Raw genomic sequence first — 20,616 nt, 5'->3', positions numbered from 1 at the left:
CTTTGGATCCCTTTCTTCACTCCTGTCGCATATATTTTTATCCAAGTCTTGGAAATTTTGCTTGGAGGTTGACAGGATTGAGCCTGCATCAAATTACTAATATAATGGTATTTTGAATAGACTGCAAAAATAATAGCAGGACTGCACTTTGGATACTTGATGAAATTTTGTCCTCTCCTTTGATCTCAAAGTTTATTTCAGCTCTAATTTCTGATTCTCTAGTTCCCTAAATTTGGATATTTTAAGCAATGACAGACTCACTCATTTTTTTAAACAACCTTTTTATTTTAGAGCAGTCTTAGATCTACAGAATTATTGGAAGATAACACAGAGAGAGTTCCCCACAACCAGTTTCCCGTTATTAGTATCTCACATTAGTAGGGTACATCTTTCATAATTAATTAACAGATATTAATTCATTATTGTTAACTAAAGTTCATACTTTATTGAGATTTCCTTAGTCCTTGTTTAATGTCATTTTTCTCTTCCAGGATCCCATCCAGGATAGCACATTACATTCAGTCATCATGTCGCTTTAGGCTCCACTTGGTTTTGACGATTTCTCAGACTTCCCTTGTTTTTGATGACCTTGGCAGTCTCAAGAAGTACAGCTCAGGTATTTTGTAGGATGTCCCTCAGTTGGGATTTGTCTGATGTTTTTCTCCTGGTTGAACTGGGATTATGGGTTTTTGCAAGGAAGACCACAGAGGCGAAGTGTCCTTCTCACTACATCATATTAAGGATGCATATTATCAACATGACTTCCAACTACTGTTGTTAACCTTGATTGCCTGGCTTGAGGTACTGTTGCTCAGGTGTCCTCACTGTAAAGTTACTCTTTTTTTCTCCCTTTCCATACTGTGCTCTTTGGAAGAAAGTCACTATGCACAGCCCACACTTAAGAAGTGGGCAGTTATTATGCTCCACCAATTTGAGGCTGGAATATCTACATAAATTAGTTGTAATTGTTCTGCATGGGAGATTTGTCTATTCTTTCTCATTTATTTATCCAATCGTTTATTTATATCAGTATGTACTCATGGATATTTATTTTATACTTTGGGTTATAATCCAACACTACTTTGTTTGTTGTGTTGCTCAGATTGTCCCAGCTTTGGCTGTTGGGAGCTCTTTCAGTTGGCTCCTGGGTCCCTTTGACATACCCCCATCGTTGTGTGGTGGTTATGTTTGTTCGTTTGCACTCCCTTCTTTCTGGCACTACACAACATTCCAGACTCATCCGTATATTTCCTGCCCAGGTCCTAGAAGTATCAATTTCTCCAAAGAGTTTTGGTTCCTTTTGGTGGAGAACGGTATTAGAAACCAAGACCTGAATGGTATGTGTGCTTATTGCTCCTGGGGTGTCACTGCTTCTACGTGCTCTCAGCTGACAGAGCAAGGAGATATGTGTGTATATTAACCCATGTACACACACATACCTATAAATATTTCTATATGTAAACATCTGCATCTACATTAAGCTCAACATTAGACCATACCAATGTCTCTAACTCTAATAACCTGCACTCGATTGTTAGTAGCTACAGCTGTTAAATATCCTCAGTAAAAGGCCGTGTAGTAGAGGGTGAGCTTGAATCCTGGCTCCACTAGATATGACTCCACGAGTAACTGAGGTTACGGGGGGAAATATATAACTTCCATGGCCCTTCATTTCCTCATCTTTAAAGGAGGAAAATACAACACTGCTCATAGGAGTGTGAGGACGAAATGAGTTAACATCAACAGCACATTTAGAACAGTGCCAGGCTTGGTATTTACAAGCTATGGTTGCTCTGTACCCTATGGGGCGAGTATATTATTATTTCCATTTTACAGATGAAAAAGCAGAGGCATAGAGATATTACAACCTGCTCAAATTCTCAGAGCTTGTAAATTACAGACCCACACTTTCATAATCTGTGCCTTTTAAAGGGTTTCTGAACAGCTCTATACTTATATCTCTTGCTGTAAAAATGAAGCAATGAAATGCTACTCTATAAATCTAAAGGGAAGGCTAACTACTGAAAAGACTCAAAGATGCTTTGAATATCCTCAGTGTCAGGGATATTGTGATCATCATTAATGTTAGCATTTCCCACATTACCAACACTTTTATGCCATGAAAGGACTCAGCTAGTGGAGTAGATTGGCCTTCTCAATGCTCATGCTGTCACCTTAAGCCAATTGAGGCAAAGTTCACTCCCAAGAAGGGAGTTGGTAGGAGTTAACAGTTATCTCTGCCTTATCTATACCTGTTACTGCCTGTTGTAAGAAGACTCACTTAGTGAAGGGTTCCTGGAAGCTTGACTATTTCTTACCTGCCGTTTGCTCTGTGGAATGTGACAGCAGGTCATGATTCATGGAATATGCAGTTGGTAGAGAAAGTTTCTTAAGAAAGTGAAAAGGGAGGAGATTTGCTGGGAAGAACTAGTAGACATTTATATACTCAAATCAAATAAATGACAATTTTACACCTTATATTTATTTCTTTGTTCCACTTGATACCTACTTCCCTTTAAACACTAGTGACTTGAATTTCTTTATCACACATGGCCCTGGATGTCACCATTTGTTGACATGACAGCTTCATTTTGAGCCTATGTGCCTCCACCAGGTAGATTCTGAAGGAGAAAGCAGCCACTTCCCTCTCCCCTTTCCCTGCCATAGACTTCACCATATTTTTTCCTGATGATATCTCTTAGCATCAATCGTAAGATTTGAGGGAAATCATGAGTATCTCATAAAGTCATTCAACAAATATACACTTAGGACCTATGATGTCTCAAGCATTTTGCTATCACAAGATACAGTAGTGAGCCAGAGATATACAGTCCCCTCAGGGAGCCTGCAGACCACTGGAAAATCACAACAGCTAGTACCAACTGAGGGCTTACTCTCGTCAGACACTGTGCTCCGTAGGCACTATCACATTGAAGTCTCACAGAGGTAACTATTATTATTATTATCCTCATTTTACAGATGAGGAAACTGAGGACTGCCCAAAGTCACACACCTAGGAATGAGCAGAGCTGGGACTTGACTGCAGGTCTGTCTGATGCCACTTCACTGCACATGCACCCTCCCTCTCTGACTCACAACTCTCAGGCGGGACCACAGCACTCGCGGTATCTGTAGCAACTCTTCTACAACTTTGCTGGTTTCTCCTGAATACTTTGATTTGCAAATATAAAGGATTCTCTGAAGCACAACCTTAAACAAGTTGTGGTAGACAGCTGGAGAGGACAGCTGTAGACAGAAAAATGTGGCCGGATGCTCTGGGGGTGTGCGAGATATATGTGCTTTGGGGCATCTCCAAGGAGAGGAAGCAGTGACAAGCCGAGGTAAGAGGGACTGACAGATGAAACCACCTAGACCCCAAACCACAGTGGAAGGAGAACTTCAATATTCTGGATGCACTGTCTTTATCAGGTTATGCAAATGCAGCTAGGATATAAGTATGCTTTTCTTTGCCCACATCATTCAAGTGATTATTCAAATAAATTTAAAGATCATTTTTTTCCTGAAGTATGTCTGACATAATGAGGTAGAAAGACCTCAGGATTAAGAATCAGGCGACCTAAATTCTGTCCAGATATGCACCCATCACTGAGTTGCGTGATCTTCTGCAAGTACCTTAACTTTTCTCATTCTAGCTTTTCTCCTTTCTAAAATAAGGGAATTGAGCCACCGAACCTTAAGGATTTTTGAAATTCCAAACTGCTCTGATGCTATGATTCATCGAGAACTTACTTTGTGTCTAGTACTGCATTAAACAGTTCGAGGTTTAGAAGCAATTAGAAGGCACATTTCCAGCCCTTTGGACCTGTGCTGTCCCAAACAGTAGCCACCAACCACATGTGGCTACGGAGCCCTTGAAATGTGGCTAGTGTGACTGAATTATAATTTTATTTCATTTTATTTAAATTTAAGTTAAAAAACTGATACTGTATCTAGTTATTGAAACTTTTATCTTTGAAAAAACATAGGGATGTGAATCATCTTTTGACAACGGTAAATTTTGTGCAATCTAAATACAGATCAAGTGTTTCTGGTGAAAATTTAGCATCTGAATTGGGATGTGTCATAAATGCAAAAAACACTAGATTTAAGACAATATGAAAAAAAGGGTGTAAAATATCTCATTAATAATTTTCTATGTTGATTACATGTTGAAATGACAATATTTTGGATATATTGGGTTAAGTAAAATATATTTTTAAAATGAATTTCATCTGTTTTTGCTTTTTTAATGCAACTACTAGACCATTTAAAATGATGTATGTGGTTTGCATGACATTTCTTTTGGACGGTTCTGGAAGTTTATATTCTATGAACTGTGATGGGTGGTTTGATGGGCAATCTAGATCCTAGTTAATCACGGGTGCTTCAGAGAAAAGAATTGTGTCACTGTTCGAGGAAGACCTATACCAGTCTGAGTCATTGCTCTCATTAGGAACGACTTGCCCCAATTACCTTTGCTAACAGGGTTTGTTATAAAAGAGTCAAGGGATGCAAGGTCTTGTGGTCCCCAATGCTTCCCAAATTGGGACGTGCTGTGGGCACCATGGATAAATGCACTGTGACTTCTCCATCTGAGTACACCCAGTACTCCTACCTCCAGAGAGGGGATCTATTTGGACTAGCTTGTCTCTGTTCAACATGAGTCCTTCTGTTGGGTGGAGGTTTGAGCCAAGCCCTTTCAGAGGCTGTTGCCCCCTCTTTAGTGTCTGCCTGCCTTTAGCCTGGCCACAAATTTCTGGCTTATTCAGTTGGAGACAGGCAGTAATGCTTCGTTTGCTTTTTCCACGTGGATTGAACTGTAGGATCTTGACACACAAATGACTGGAAAGGCTTTCTTCAGAAGGAGCATGTGTCAATGGCAGGAGTTTTAAATTTGAGGCCTTCTTCTCTATATAAAATTCCACCCTCCTCTGCATCTGTAGGGAGTAAATGTAAGATCAGGATCACCTTCCCTGGTCAGTGTGTGGTCAGCGTGTGGTGACTGACCTGGTGTGACTGCAGAGAGCACTTTTCCTGGACAGAATGAGGTGAATCTCGTGGCATGATCAGAAAGGACCCCCATCCCTGGTCACATATGGTGATTCACTTAGAGTTATCCAGGACAACCACTGTATGAGTCTGCTAGGGCTACCATAACAAATACCACAGACTGAGGGGCTTAAACAACAGAAATTTATTTTCTCACAGTTCAGGAGGCTGAAAGTCCAAGATCAATGTGTCAGCAGGTTTAGTTTCTTCTGAGGCCTCTCTCCTTGGCTTGCAGACGACAGCATTGTCACTATGTCCTCACATGGTCGTCCCTCAGTCTGTGTTGTCTGTTTTGTAGTCTATTTTTTTAAATTATTTTCTCAATTGAAGTATAATTGAAATATAACATTATATTAGTTTCAGGTGTACAACATAATGATTTGATATTTGTATACATTGTGAAATGGTCACCACCTTATTTATAAGTCTAGTTAACATCTTTCACTTTACAGAGTTACAAAAATATTTTTTTTCTAATGATGAGAAGTTTTAAGATCTACTCTCTTAGCAACTTTCAAATAGGCAAGATAGTATTATTAACTACAGTCAACATGCTGTGTGTTATATCCTGACGACTTATTTATTTTATAACTGGAAGTTTGTATCTTTTGACCCCCTTCACCCATTTCTCCCCCCAACCCCCACCTCTGCCAACCATCAATCTATTCTCTGTATCTATGAACTTGGTTTTTTGTTTTGATTGTTTTTAATTCCACGTATAAGTGAAATCATATGGTATTATTACACTTAACAGAATGCCCTCAAGGTCCATTCATGTTGTTGCAAATGGCAAGATTTCTTTTTTTATGGCTGAATAATATTCCATTGTCTATGTATACTGTATCTTCTTTGTCCATTCATCCATCGATGGACACTTAGATTGTTTCCATATCTTGGCTATTGTAAATATAATACTGCAATGAACAATGAACTGCATATATCTTGTTGAGTTAAAGTTTTAATTTTCTTTGGATAAATATCCAGAAGTGGAATTGCTGGATCATATAGTATTTCTATTTTTAATTTTTTGAGGAAACTCCATACTGTTTTCCATAATGGCTGCATCAGTTTACTTTCCCACCAACAGTGCACAAGGGTTCTCTTTTCTCCATATCCTCACCAACACTTGTTATTTCTTGCTTTTTTTGTGTGTATGTGAGGAAGATTAGCCCTGAGCTAACGTCCACTGCCAATCCTCCTCTTTTTGCTAAGGGAGATTGGCCCTGGGCTAAGATCTGTGCCCATCTTCATCTACTTTATATGTGGGACACCTGCCACAGCATGGCTTGATAAGTGGTGCATAGCTCTGGGCCCAAGATCTGAACCCATGAACCCTGAGCCGCCAAAGTGGAGTATGTGAACTTAACCACTGCATCACTGGGCCAGCCCCATATCTTACTTTTTTGATAACAGCCATTCTAACAGGTGATATCTCATTGAGGTTTTGATCTGCATTTCCCTGATGATTAATGATGCTGAGCATCTTTTCATGTGCCTGTTGGCTATCTGTATGTCTTTTTTGGAAAAATGTCTGTTCAATATCTTCTGCCCATTTTTAAATTAGATTGTTTGGGCTTTTTTGCTATTGAATGTACGAGTTCTTTATGTATTTTGAATGTTAATCCCTTGTCAGATATATGATTTGCAAATATTTTCTCCCATTCAGTAGGTTGCCTTTTTATTTTGTTGACGGTATAATCTCTTCATCTTGGCTTAGGGCCCACCTATAAAATCTCATTTTACCTTAATGATCTCTTTAAAGGCCCTATCTCCAAATACAGTCACATTCTGAGGTGCTGGGGGGCGAGGATTCAACATAAGAATTTGGCAGGGACACAACCAGCCCATAACAACCACCATCCCTGGTCAGTATGTGGCATTCAAGGATCACCTTAATGAACTCTGTGGTCAGAGGCCATGATCACAGAATGACCATTAGGTCAAGGGAATGAGAGCGAGAGCACGCACCTTTGACATGGCTATGAATGACTTTAGGTAAAAGAGGTAGGATGGAGGGACATGTTGAATTTTACTGCAAGGCTACAGAGGGTACAGTCCGCTCCTCAGCACCAGGAGCTCCTTGTTACTTGAACCACGTGCCTGAGACCAAGCAAGCGTAGCCGAATGTTCTTGGGAGAGTGTGCTAAATCCTAGCTGGCAAATCTGACATTAGGCACAGAAGTTAACAATCTGCTTAGGGGCATAAGAAAAACACAGGCAACAAGTATAAGTGAGCCCTGCACCTAGGAACATAGGGCAAAGAGGTGATCAGGCTGGGAGTGGAAAGTAGAAGTCAGCAAAGATTTCTGATTTCTGGAGAGGGTGACTCTCTTAAAGTTGGAAATTGATGAACAGGTGCTGATGAGGAGGATGGTGCAAAGCTGGAGCCCGGGCAGAGGCAGGAAAATGCAAGACATGAAAAGACCCGTAGCAGGCTGCCTGCTTAGATGAAAGGGCTTGTGACCACAGGGAGGGTTGGTTTAAAGCCGTGATGGAGAGAGAAAGGCCTGCGTGTAGGTGTGAAGTGATGTGGGACTGGGTTAGTGACAGAGGGGAAGGCAGCCTGAGTGTGAGGAGATTGGTAAGAGCTGGCGATTGGTCAAATGTTGGAACTGAGGAAGTCCAGGGTTAAACACATACACACATACACCAAATCACCGCCATGATGCAGTCCTGTGATCCCTGGAGGTTACCGGTTCCAGTGCTGCTGCTGAGACCTCTGGGATGCTGCCCTGGAGTTCATAATAGAAAAGATGGGCACAGCCTCACTGGTTTGTGGGCTCTTAGATAATCACAGCTGAAAAGTCCATTTCAGTGTGTGGTTTTTTAAAATTTGTTTCCATCCTTACTTGAGACTTCTCTAGTTAGTCCCATTGTTACTAACAAGAGACTAGATAGATGGAAGCAATATTTTCCCAGTGACAAGCTGAGGAATAGACCTATTAAACCGGGATGAGGCAGTTAAGCAACCACAAGCAGACTTTATTAAATGACTGTGAGGCAGTTTATGCATTTATCTTGGGAAAAACACAGTACAGAAGAGCAAACGGATGGCTTGATGAGAAAATGCTTGGCTTACTGAGAAATAAAACAAGAAAACCTCCTCTTTAGATGCTGACTTAGTATTAAAACCTTTTGAAAGAGAATGCGTCCCCTTCCAATATATTTTCCAATAGTCTTCTACAATTACTGTAAATATACTCTGCAACCAATCCTAGGTTACATAAAACAAAATAAAAACTCAGTTGTGTCTTGCACAGAACTTTCAACTTTTTCATTCTCTTCAAGAGATAACAGATCCTGAGCAGTTTGCTGGGGGCTCTCATCTTTTCCCTTAGCCCTCTATTTGCAGAAGCAGCAATTCATCCTGTTGGGATTCTTCTTGGGACCTGCCTCAGGACTGAATTCTTTGGAGCGGACTTTAGCGGTGAGCCCAGGCGCCACAAATCCCCAGGCGACGTTGAGAGCTGCCGGGTTGTAGCAAACTGGGCTCTCCACTAGCGGGGTGGGTTCAAGTCATTGGGAAGATGACCCGGAAGAGTCAGAAAACAGGATTTGGGTAGGCACAGAAGTTTGGGAATGAGTCAGAAGCAGTTGGGGCTAACTTTACTTCTTCCCTCTCCCCAGTCTGCAGATATTCACACCTGCACATGGACTGAGCACTCTGACGGGGCAGTGGCGCACCCGGTCACGCACAGCCCTGCGCGGCCGCCTCACCCCGCCCTCGCCGCAGTTGCCCCAGCGCCACACCTGCTCCGCAGCTCCGCCCAGCCCCCGGCCCCCTGCCGGCCGGCGCGGCCACACCGTCTCACCGCTGGGGCCCCGCCCCACCCCGCCCCGCCCCGCCCCGCCCGCCACGTGACAGCCCCGCCCTCCGCGCGCGCTCCGATTGGCTCTCCCGGCCGAGGGGCGGGCTCCAGCTCACAGCCCTGCCCCGCAACGCGGCTGCAGTTTTCAAACCTCAACTGTAAGCGCCTGTCGCCGTCTCCGCAGCCGTCGCCGGCAGCCGCCTCGCGGGGGGCCAGGTCACCGCTGTTGGCCGTTGTCCGGAAGAGTAAAAGTGGGTCCTGCCAGGCCCGAGCTGCCCGGCGCCTCCCCGGGCTGGAGCTGGAGAACGCGTCCTGCGGCGGCCAGCGGCGTGGGGCGGGACGGGAGCCCCCCTGGAGGGGCAGCCCCGGGAGAACCTGCTGCGGCCCGAGCGGTCAGTGTCTTCCGCCTCGCGCGTCCGCGGGCTGCCGGGGCTGGCGGGTCGCTCGGGGCTGCGGCTCCGAACCCCTGAACAGAGACCCCGGCATGTGGGAGGGCTCCCGAGGAGGGATCAGGCGGTGTGGGCGGATCCGGGGTCCCCTCGGACCCCCGGCCTGGCGGAGGTGGGCTCGGGCTCTGCCGCCCTTCGGGTGGCCCGACTGCTCCGGGCCCCTCGCCGCATTCCGGCTGGAGTCCTGCTCCCCGGGTTCCCTGGGGTTCGGCACTGGGGGCGGCCGGTGGTCCTCCCGACACCTTTCTCCGCCCGGAGAGCGTGTCTGAGTGTGTCCGTGTCTGTGTGTCCGTGCGTCGTCGCCTGGCCGGCCCGGGCTCTCCCCGGCTCGCGACCCGCTCCCTCGCGTCCCTTCCACGTCGCGTCGACGTGGTCCTTCGTGCCGCTCCCCAGTTCACAGCTGTGGGGTGGGCACAGGACGTGTTCACATCTGCACTCGGGGACGCGTCCTGCCCACACTGCCTTTCGTGTCAAGTGTGTGCTCGTCTTGTGGGGCATTTTCGGTTACTGCTTGTGTACAGTTCTGTAAAGTCAGTGAGCAGAGAAGACGAGTTGCAGTTGTTTCAGTGATTTTCGGCGACCTGGTTTTGTTTTGAGCCGCGTAAACCACTTAAGTGTACACGACGCATCCTCAAACTCCACACCTGCAGTACATGATGACTATGATTTTGACCTTTACCCAGCTTTTTGTTTTATTGTAGGGAAAAGCGCTTCGTTTGAATTCCCTTAGAGCGATAAGTAGAGACAAAACTGAAAGAGACTTCATGACAGCTGGTAGCTGATAGCAGTTCTTCCTGTGTGATGGGACTAAAGGCGTTCCGACAGCAATTTGCAAATTGAAGTTAAGGGAAAAAAAAGTACATTTTAAAAATCCAACCACATACTGATCAAATTTCAATAATATTAGCGTGTGTATCACATTCACTGATTGTTTTGCCGACGTAATGTTTGCGTGTGTGGTACCAATGATAGGCTGGGCTCCGCAGTGATGTTTGACGTGGTGTGGCCCCTTTAAGTCCTCAAGTCTGGGAATGTGTGCGCTGAGAGCGTGGTCTACAGAGACGACCGGGCAAGTGGCACCCTATGTAACCTGGCATTTTGAGCCCAGGAGCACGATTTTATTAAAAGGAAAAGATGATAAACCTGCTTTCTCATTGATACACCGTTTTATAGTTTGACAGTGAACTGTCCAGAAATAGTTTTCAACTTGTAAAGTGTTTGTGTTGTAAATATTAAGTCACATACCCATAGAATTGTGTATTTTTGAAGAAGTTGGTCCATAGGAGCAATGCTCTAGTTTAAGGACTCTCTTCTTCCCCCTTCATCCTCCTCTGAGCTGATGTTCACTTTTTAAAAATTTTTCTAGTATTTTAATAATGGAAGTTGTTATTAATAGCTGCTTTATTTTTGAGATACATGTCATACGCTTTAGATTATTTTTCTAAATTACAGATCTAAAATTGAAGTGAAATATGTTTACATGGCAATATATTTAAGTTTTCAAAGTAAAATTTGTGTATAATTTGAAGGCTTTTTGTGTGTGTGTGTAGACAGAATGCTTGCAGTTTGTCTTAGGCTCACTGAAGAGTGAGTTAGAGTTTGGTTAAGGTAGAATTTTAGGAACGTGAAGACTTGACTAATTGATCACTGTGTCAGCACATTAATAACAAATCTGAAGAAGATACAGGCATTTTATGGCATGTTTCTAATCAGACAATTTTATTTTTAAGCATGCACTGACAATGTTTTCCTGGTGTTAGGTAAACATTTTTTTAAAACTTTGTTTTGAAGCTGTTTAATAATTATAAGAGAGAATTTCCTTATCAAAATTTCCCTAGTTTAATCTCAGAGACCCAATTTAAAACCCAGGAATCAAGGAAATCAATTGGTAACACTTCCACTTAATCCTAAAATTGTCTTAAAATTGCATGTGTGTTGTATCGTAGTGGATACTTTCTGTATATAAAATTGGCAGCTAAGAAGAACAGTGCTTCTAGATTTACTGCTTTTAAAGGATTTTTATTGGTTCTTGTTTTTTTAAAGAATTCTTTTGCATTCTGCAGGTATTGATTGTGTGAGAAACATTAACAGTCATTTATGTACTTCCTTTCCACTTGGGAAAACTTTAAGTGTTTTAGTTGCTTTGGTTTTCCCCAATATTGATGACAAAATTCAGTGATTTTATTTTATTTATTTATTTATTTATTTATTTGGTGAGGAAGATCAGCCCTGAGCTACATATGTTGCCAATCGTCCTCTTTTTGCTGAGGAAGACTGGCCCTGGGCTAACATCCGTGCCCATCTTCCTCTACTTTATATGGGACGCCACCACAGCGTGGCATGACAAGCGGTGCGTCTGTGCGTGCCCTGCATCCTAACCTGCCAACCCCAGGTCGCAAAGCGGAGCGGGCAAACTCAACTGCTGCGCCACTGGGCCGGCCCCTCAATGATTTTATTTTTATGTAGTTTATATTGTATGATAGACTGTTATCAAAGGATATTTCTTTGAATATTTCAGTTAATTACTTATAAATTAAGTTACAAACACATTTTTTTATCTAAATATGTTGTGATAAATGTTGCAATTTTCAAGACATACTTTGGTAAATTATTTTTTATTTCTTTGATTTATTTATCCTTTTTTTCCCAAATTCACCTTGAACTTCAATGGCACTGTAAACATTTAAACTAGCCAGTTTCTTTTAATATTTATATGCGACATATTTTGATGCGCCCCCAACCTTTTGCAACTTCTTCCCCAAAAGAGGGCGTAGTTATACTTTAAGCATGTAAGAATTTTAATGTTAACAGTGAGGTGGTAGTTTCATCTTTAATCCTTAAACGATCATATTCTGTTTTGCATTGTAACAGTTACTGAATAAACAGTACTTCGGCGATGCTATAAGTAAATAGTACTGTATTTTACAACAGGTACTTAATTTTCCATCTGATGAATGATAAGCACTGTGTGTTTGTTGGCCCACTATATTTCCGTTTTTCAGCATCTTCATATCCTGATTCACAGTTACAGGGTTTAATTCTCCTTCTGAAGGTAGAAGAGACGGCACCATGCCTTACTATCGTGGCACAGAATCAGGCCTAGGGTGGTTACCTGGGACTTCAGCCCTTGGATGGTATGTACTAGTATGTATGCTAGGCTGGTTGGACTAGAGGCAGTTAGCTGGCTTCCTTTTGTGATTTTCAAAGGATTACATTCCTGAATTATACTTTCTATTCTATCTTTAAAACAAAACAAAACAAACTTATTAGTAAAATACATATAAGAAATGCAGTCTTCTTTAACATTGAAAATCATCATCATCCCTGTCTACACCAATACTTTTACTTCAAATCAATGACTAACTTAAAATGGATTGCTGCCGTGCTAGCAGAAAGTTCTTCCTTTATTTTGATGGATGCTAGGTAAATAAATCTCTAATTCCTCTGTTTCCTAGGGAAAATTTGGTAGCTATAAATGGCTATGTAGAAAGGTGTTGTTTCCTGTAATCTTGTGTCTTAACTTTGCATTACGTTTCAAATTTACTTCATGAAGACCTAGATTTATCAGTTCTTGACAGGACAAGTATCTGAATTTCCTGATTGAGCTAGCTCTTAAAATATTGATGTTCTTAGCTAAAGTAGGAATTTACGTAAAAACAGGTAGCCACCTAGTCTGGAAGCACAGGTAAATACAAAATAAATGGTCTGTTGGTATTACATTACAATATCTGATAAAATAATTTTTTCCATGTTTCCAGACTTTGTGACTATCCTGTTTAGAATTGAAATTCTCTAATAGCAACTTAAAATATTTCTTATTTTATTTAGCCAGGTACTGAATTAAGCAGAGACTGGCTGCATTTGAAGCTCTAATACTATAATTTCAAGGTGGAGCTCAAGTTCTGATAAACCCTTGAAGATATGAGATGTACCTAAAAATTCTTCTTGCTCTACTTCGTAATTCTTATGCAGTTCATTAAACATTTTTTTAAATTCCTACCAGATGCCAGACACGATGTCGGGAGTTTAGGCGCAAAAGTAAATGGTTGCTGCCCTTTAGACACTAGACATAATTGCAGTCCGTGTTACATGTTGAGGTAAAGAGGTATGTCAAGGGTCCTCCTATTTGAAGCATAAAGGAGAGGCATTTAACCCAACCTGTGGGTTTTAGGTAAAGCTTCCTCGGGGAGATGACATTCTGTGTTGAGATGTGAAGAATGCATAAGAAGAGTTAGCCATTTAAGGAAAGGTAGAAAGGATGTTGCAGTCAGAGAAGTATAACAGAGATATGAGGCAAAATATGAGATACGAGGGTGGCAGGAAATGAAGCTGGTGTGTACCGGCCCCCAGGGCTTTTGTGTGTCGTGCTATAAGGACTTTAGCTTGTGCGGATCGGAGCAGACAACTTAATTCTCTAGATGTTTTCATTTATTGTATATGTTATATTCTATTTTTATAAAACATTTTTATTTGATAACTTTGAAATGAATGTTATGATGAGTATTTTTAGAATAGAGCTATTTAGAGGTTTATAGGGACTGTTCATTTGTCTTACTTTTGATTACATCACATTTGCTTTCTCCCTTCAGGTCCATTAAGCCCAAATCGAGCCTAATGTTTCCTTCTGTTCCTGCTTTGCTGATCCATATCTGAATTCTTCTTGTAATTATCGTAATGGGAGTTAATGAAGAAAATCTCTGAAAATACGTTTGAGATGCCGTTACTCCTAGTAGTACTGGATGTACCCTGCCTTCTGTTACCCTCTTACTGTTTCTAGTGCCTGATTGTGTCTATGATTGTGTACCTACACACACATGCCACACACCTTCACCTACTAGGTCTCTTAAGATTTTTTTTTATTGGCCTAGCCTAATAAAGTGTTATGAAATGAATTTCAAATGGAGTGAGACATACTGGTGATTTAGAATCAGTTGTAGGTCTGTGAATTGTGGTAGAAAACAAGAACAGGTCTGGGATTGTTTGTTGGAGTTAAGAGAGAATTTGGTGGGAAACGTAGGAAGATACAAGGAGAGACAGAGAGCTGACTGATAATCTTTATGTGCCCAAGGATTAAATCTTATGTGAAGGGCAGCCAGCTAGAGGTTTGTGGAGGGTTTGGTGGACAGTGACATTTGTGCTGCACTATATGCAGAATTGGCCAAAGGAGAGGAAATGGAAAAATACCTAGGCTGTGACGATTGATTCAAGTACAGTAAACAGAAGAGAAAGACACTTAAGGGATGCTTTATGGATACCTAAAGCAGTTTGTAATACAGGTATATTAGCAATAAGTAGATAAGTTTAAGGTTCAGTCTTCAGAAATGTGCTCTTTCTCTTTTCTGAGACATGGTTTGTGTTCCAGCATATTCACAGCCAGAGCGAAATGTATCACAATTCGAAAGATGCTTTTTGTATTCACATGTATTTAAAAAACTGCTGATTGCCCAGCGCTGTTTTCAGGTACATTTATAGTCATGCAGGTACCTGTGGTACATTCATCCATTATGATGACCAACAGTACATGTGAGGGGAGGAAAATTTATTAGGGTAAAAAATTAAACACAAGTCAATGTCCAGTGTTAGGAAATACTGTTAAGTAGCTTGATTAGTAAGTCCCTATTTATATCATCATTATCCATTTCAATCCTTTTTTTTTTAAAGCTAAGCTCTTTTCCTTCTAATATAACTAAATAATATGTATTAAAAAACGTAATATTTATCAGTATATTTGGATATCACATTTTGGATTTTTTTGGAGGAGTCCCAGGATGAGTCTGGCTTTTCACAAGTGATACTTATAATAAAGGCATATGTCTTAAGGTTACAAACTGTTATTCATCGTATAGAATTATAACTATAACATTAATTCAGAATTTGTTAAATTGTTTTTTCAGTGCAGTATTAAACAAGGCATTAATTTTTGTTTAGTATTTGCCCTAAATGCTTCTATGGTCTCTGCATAAGAACTGGCGTGTTATTTGGATAGTGAACACCATCCGCTCTATATGAATGCAGAGGAAATGTTGAGGCCTTAAAAAACCTGAACAATAATGACTCTTGAATTTCCAGCCAAGTAAACCCTTAATGTGTAGAGAGAGACATTTTGCTGTTGCATATGGTAAGTTTCTGCATTTAGAGTCTAGTCATCCATATTCACAGCCATCTTTTTTACCCAAAGGTATTTATTAATTTTTGTCGATTATTAAATTAGTACCTGCTTAGTATAGATACTTAAACACAGGAAAGTATAAATACTGCCATAATCCCACTATCCAGAGATAACCACTGGTAACATATTGGCCATAGTTTTCCAATCTTATCTTCTATTTGCTTTCATATTTTTCCCACAAAATTATAATACTGTACATAAAGTTTTGAGTCTTCCTCTTTTCACGAATATTATATGAGTTAAAAATAGTCTTTGAAAGCACAATTTTTGAGTATATAGTATCTTATTATTTAGATGTATTTACCTATTTCCCTACTGTTGGACTTTGGCGTTCATTCATTCAACAAGTTTTTGATTTTTTTTCACTGTTGTAAATCATGCTTCATTGAACATAAATCGACTACATCTAAGAACCATATTGACTCTTTTGAAACTTGAGAGCAGAAAATGCTTATTCATAAAGTATATTTTAAATCTTTGGAGTTCTTATGAATAGATCACTTTGTTGCTGATATGTTACAGCGTGAGATAAACATCTTATTAGATTCTAGAATCTAGATGAGGTGAACATTTTAGACTCAAGAACCTATACTCTGTCTCTGTGATTGAATTTGACACGTTCTTGTTCTTATGTTTCCCAAGGCCTGATTGATGAACAGTGTTGGGAATGTAGCCCAATCTGTATCCAAGATACAGGTATATCCCTTCTTTCTGTATATATGTGTATAGCATAAATGTGATCATAAACATGCATAGTCATATACTTTTAAATTTAGAAAAAAAATTAGTAAAATCCCAAAGATGACCTGAAAAAAAAAATAGATTGAGTGTAGAAATTGGTAACTGGATTAATTTTTCAGAGAGGAGTAAGTGACCAATGAAACTGAGTGCCATCAGAACTAAGAAGGTATACAAATAGCTCATCAAAACAATGAATAATAGAGAAGTTTAAGAGTTGAGTTTAAGCTAACTTAGGGTGAGAGTTTTGTATATGGAAACAGGGTACAGTTACTCAACAATGGCAGGGTACTGCGTAGAGAGTATGTTTGGGTAGAATATTAACAATATTTATTTATTGAACAATCATGGTGTACTCTCACGATTGCACTTTACCAGTGTCATTCTAATGAATTCATCATATTTTAACTTTTAATTTTTAGACATCTGCAATTAGATTCTATCATGATCCGTAATTTAGAGGCAGCAAAATTGAAGCTTTCCTCACTAGTCATCAGAGAAATGCAAAGTACATCACAAAATTCCGTTTCACCTTTGTCACACTAGAATAGCCAAAAGTAAAAGTCTGAATGGGGCAGATGTTGGCAAGAAAATGATAAGCCCTCCCAGCCAGGGCTGGTGAGAATGTAAACTGGGGATGGAAAGAAGGGACCGACTTCGGCTGTGTCTGAGAGGTCTTATTTATTTTTAATTTAAACGAAATATAGCAAAGTAATAAGATTGAAAAAGCAGGTGTTTGTGGTGGTGTTTGTACCCCTTCCTATGCGTCTGAATGTTTCTTTCTGTTTTAAGTAGCTGTGTTAGTTTGCTGGGCCGCCATAGCAAAGTGCTGCAGGTTTGTGACCGAAACAACAGAAATTTATTTTCTCAGAGTTCTGGGGAGGAGAAGTTGAGATCAAGGTGTGGGCAGGTCAGTTTCTCCGAGGACTTTCTCTGTGGCTCGTAGATGGCCACCTTGTCCTTTTGTCTTCATGTGGTCTTCTCTCTGTGTGTCTGTGTCCTGATCTCCTCTTTCTATGAGGACACCAGTCCTGTTGGATTAGGGCCCACCCTAATGACCTCATTTTTAGCTTAATTATCTCTTTAAAGGCCCTATCTCCAAATACGGTCACTTTCTGAGGTACTGAGGGTTAGGACTTCAACATACGAATTTTGAGGTAGGGGCACAATTTAGCCCATAACAGTAGCAAAGTTAAATAATTTGGTTAAGATCTCATAGCTGGTATGATGGATAAATGGGGTTCAGACCTGATGTGGTTCAGTCCAAATGTTATTTTCAGAATGCTGCGCTGCTCCTCTTAGACAACTAGAGATGTATCCCAAAGCTAGTTAGGGCTTTGTTTCCCCAAAGACCAAGGGATTTAGCGAAAAAAAATTTTGCCATCTTAAGAATAAAACTGAGAAGATATGGAAACTGAGAACATGGAACTCGAATCACACTGCTTATTGCTAAGTTGTATATAGTTGACTTTTGAACTTGGGAAGATAAAGCATGATAAGTACGTATCGAGCAGGAAATAAGTGGAGGAAAAATGTGGCAGAGAAGGAACGAAAGTCTTGGGGATTATTGTAAGAGGGTGCTGGAAGAATAATACTGGATCTTTATTAGATATGCATAGCAGAAAGTCCGAAGTACTTTGTAATATGTAGTCTGCTATTATTATATGAATTCAGTTAATATGAAATAGTAGTTTTGAGGTTAAAACTGAATACATGTAAATATGACAGAGTTCCAGATAGATGCACATAGGCGCTTCACATATAGATTAGAACTCCAGAATAAGACTTTACGTATGGTTAATCACTCATCCAGCCAAATTATAGAGCTCTTCATACATGGCAGGCTCTGTGCTAGGTTCTGCCAAAAGAAAGAAGTTCTAAGACCTATGAAAGTTTCTCAATTTATTATTGAAATGTAGACAGTCTGTAAAACAAATTCTATTTCTTATAGTCATTCACATGTCAGTAATATAACTCACAAGATTTGAATTCACCACCAAATTTGTTAGGCCATGTGAAATTAAATTTAAAATGAATAATCATTACCTTGCTATGTTAAATTATCTTTTTATGTGAAGATATAACTTTAAAGAGAGTTTAAAAATGAAATTGAGTGATTACTTGTATTAAAATTGTATTCTAACTATTTTTTAAGAATTTGGGAGGTCTTACAGAATTTTTACAGTAGTTTTATTCTGAAATGAAGTCAGTAACCTGCTGCAAGTGCCATAGAGGTGATACCAGTTTATATGTGTGCTTTTTGTTTTCCTTCCTTCTGGGTAAAACATGCTCTTTAAATCTTTTTCTTCCTTTTTTTGGGGAGGGTGTGTGTGTGTGTTTTACAGCTATATTTGGAGCCATATAATGTAAAGCACATCCTGTCCAAGATAACATCTTTTTTTTCTTAATTGCGTGTAAGTTATATCCTGTATCTGCTCTCTTTTTCAGTAGGTGAAAATAAGTGACTGGAGGAGCGTGTCGGGAGCCATCTGCCATGTCGCGGAGAAGGTTTGATTGCCGGAGTATTTCAGGCTTGCTAACTACAGCACCTCAAACACCAATGAAAATGGAAAACTTTAGTAATTTTTATACACTCACATCTAAAGAGCTAGGAAGGTAAGGAAACTTTATAATGTGTATGCTGTTTAAATTCACATTTTGGATTTCTGTGTCTATAGTTCTATAAAACTCACTTGATTGTTAACAATGATGAGAAAGAAAAGTCATCGTCTCTGCTCTTATTATACACGGTCCAGTCTTTACTGACTTGGAAATCAAATCTGTGGAGGCTTGGTGAGCTTGGATGATACACCCCCCCGCAGCTTCAGAGCCCCTGATAGAGGTCAGGGTTCTTGGCTGAGGCTGTGCGTGGGAAGAGGCAGCTGAGCAGAGTGGTCTGCCAAGTCCAAACCCGGGCTCCACCATTTCCCAGCTGTGTGACCTCAGTTAAATTGCTGTACCTCTCAGTGCTGAGTTTCCTCATCGGAGAAGGGGGGATTAGGATAATTATATCTATCTTATATGGTTGATGTGAGGATTAAATGAGTTAACATTTGTAAAGTATTCAGTAGAGTGCTATATAAGTTTTTGTTAAATAAAAAATTTTAAAAATTCCTAGGCTATTGTGCTGGGCTAAAAAAATAAATAGGGACATTCTCCTCCTCCTCTTCTTTCCTGAATTAAAGAGAGTTAACTCATATTTGATAGAATAATTCTATATGACAAAGAATGCATGTTCTATAAGTAAAACCTGTACTTACACTAATACTTACGTGTTCTGGCTTAACCACGGTGTAAATTCCTGAAGGCCAAGGAGTGACTTGATATCATGAGACCATTTAATACTACTGTTTTAATATATATGCAGACGATCAAAGATATGCCAAGTTATTTAAGTTGTGTATTCAACATCTTTTGAGCTTTAAAGACACTTAACAAAAGGTTGGAAGATGGCAGTCAGTTTCTATCTTCAGTTTGATTTTAGTTCTGGAGGCAAATGTTTTGGCTTATGTTAACATGGTTTACCAAGTCCAGGTTTATATTGACAGATGTTTGGTAAAACAGTATGATTGGTTTTATCTTGGACAATCTCAATGTGAGAACAAAGCTGACTGAACCATGACAAGTAATTCTGTTCCAGGTGGTCCTTTATGTTAAGGATAAAGGCAGGTCCTGGCCCTTTCACTTGTCAGATGTTGGATGCGACAGCATGTGACCTTTTGCAAAATAGGGATGGTAATGTCTACCTCATCAGACTAAGAACTAAATGTGAAAGCATATTTCATAATTCCTGCAATATTTATTTATTTAGTTTTATGTGCAAAATATTTGGGTGTTTTAATGGTGTAGTAAAAGATATAATTTAAAAAGCCCTTCGGAATGTTTTAAAGAAATTGTTTAGTTGTAACTCTATAATTTTATTTGTCTTTGCGTTGTAATAGGGAAGAGTGAGTTTTCTTCTTGTTGCCTGTGTTTCACGTTGGTAGTCGTAGAATCTTTGCGTTAGGAGGACTTCGGTGGCCAGCGGTCTTCTAATGCAGTCTTTTGAGCAGTGCAGCAGTCTGTCCCCCACTTTTCCTGACAGGCTGTTTATCCAGCCTCAATTTGAATGCTTCAGAGTTGGGGAACTCACCACCTCAGAATGTGTCTGTTCCATTTTCTGGGCGCCTCTTAGGCGCGGAAGGTTCTGTTTTCTACTCTGCTAACATTTACGCAGAAGACATGGTTCTCTTTTTGTAGCTGCATGTAATGTGCATGTGAAAATCCTCCAGAGATTTGAGCATGGCTCAACATTGCCATCTTCCTTAAATGCTCACTATACGACCTGATTTTCAGAATGCCTTCCTTGACCCAGTTACCCTCTTCCGGACCACTTTGTATTTTTCATTATCAGTCTTAAAAT

The 20,616-nt window shown here is 40.2% G+C and overlaps 1 protein-coding gene across 3 annotated transcripts in view; it reads left to right on the top strand.

Annotated features, from left to right (window-relative positions):
- The first annotated feature begins 9,022 nt into the window (after positions 1–9,022).
- The window catches only part of STK17B (serine/threonine kinase 17b), a 31,794-nt gene continuing 20,200 nt past the window's right edge, over positions 9,023–20,616 (top strand). Inside the window, exons 1-2 of one of the 3 annotated variants that reach the window (XM_058549470.1) lie at positions 9,023–9,250; positions 18,666–18,830. In XM_058549470.1, the coding sequence (XP_058405453.1) occupies positions 18,709–18,830 (122 nt within the window). In that variant the 5' untranslated portion in view covers positions 9,023–9,250; positions 18,666–18,708. Of the gene's footprint in view, positions 9,251–15,936; positions 16,173–18,662; positions 18,831–20,616 lie in introns of those variants that run through there. The other 2 variants (XM_058549469.1, XM_058549471.1) reach the window with 2 other exon arrangements.

This window comes from Diceros bicornis, chromosome 10 (genome assembly GCF_020826845.1).
Source record: "Diceros bicornis minor isolate mBicDic1 chromosome 10, mDicBic1.mat.cur, whole genome shotgun sequence".
In the NCBI taxonomy this organism is placed as follows: Eukaryota; Metazoa; Chordata; class Mammalia; order Perissodactyla; family Rhinocerotidae; genus Diceros; species Diceros bicornis.
The sequence above is the reverse complement of the archived record's forward strand: the minus strand, read 5'-3'. Positions and strand labels throughout refer to the sequence as shown.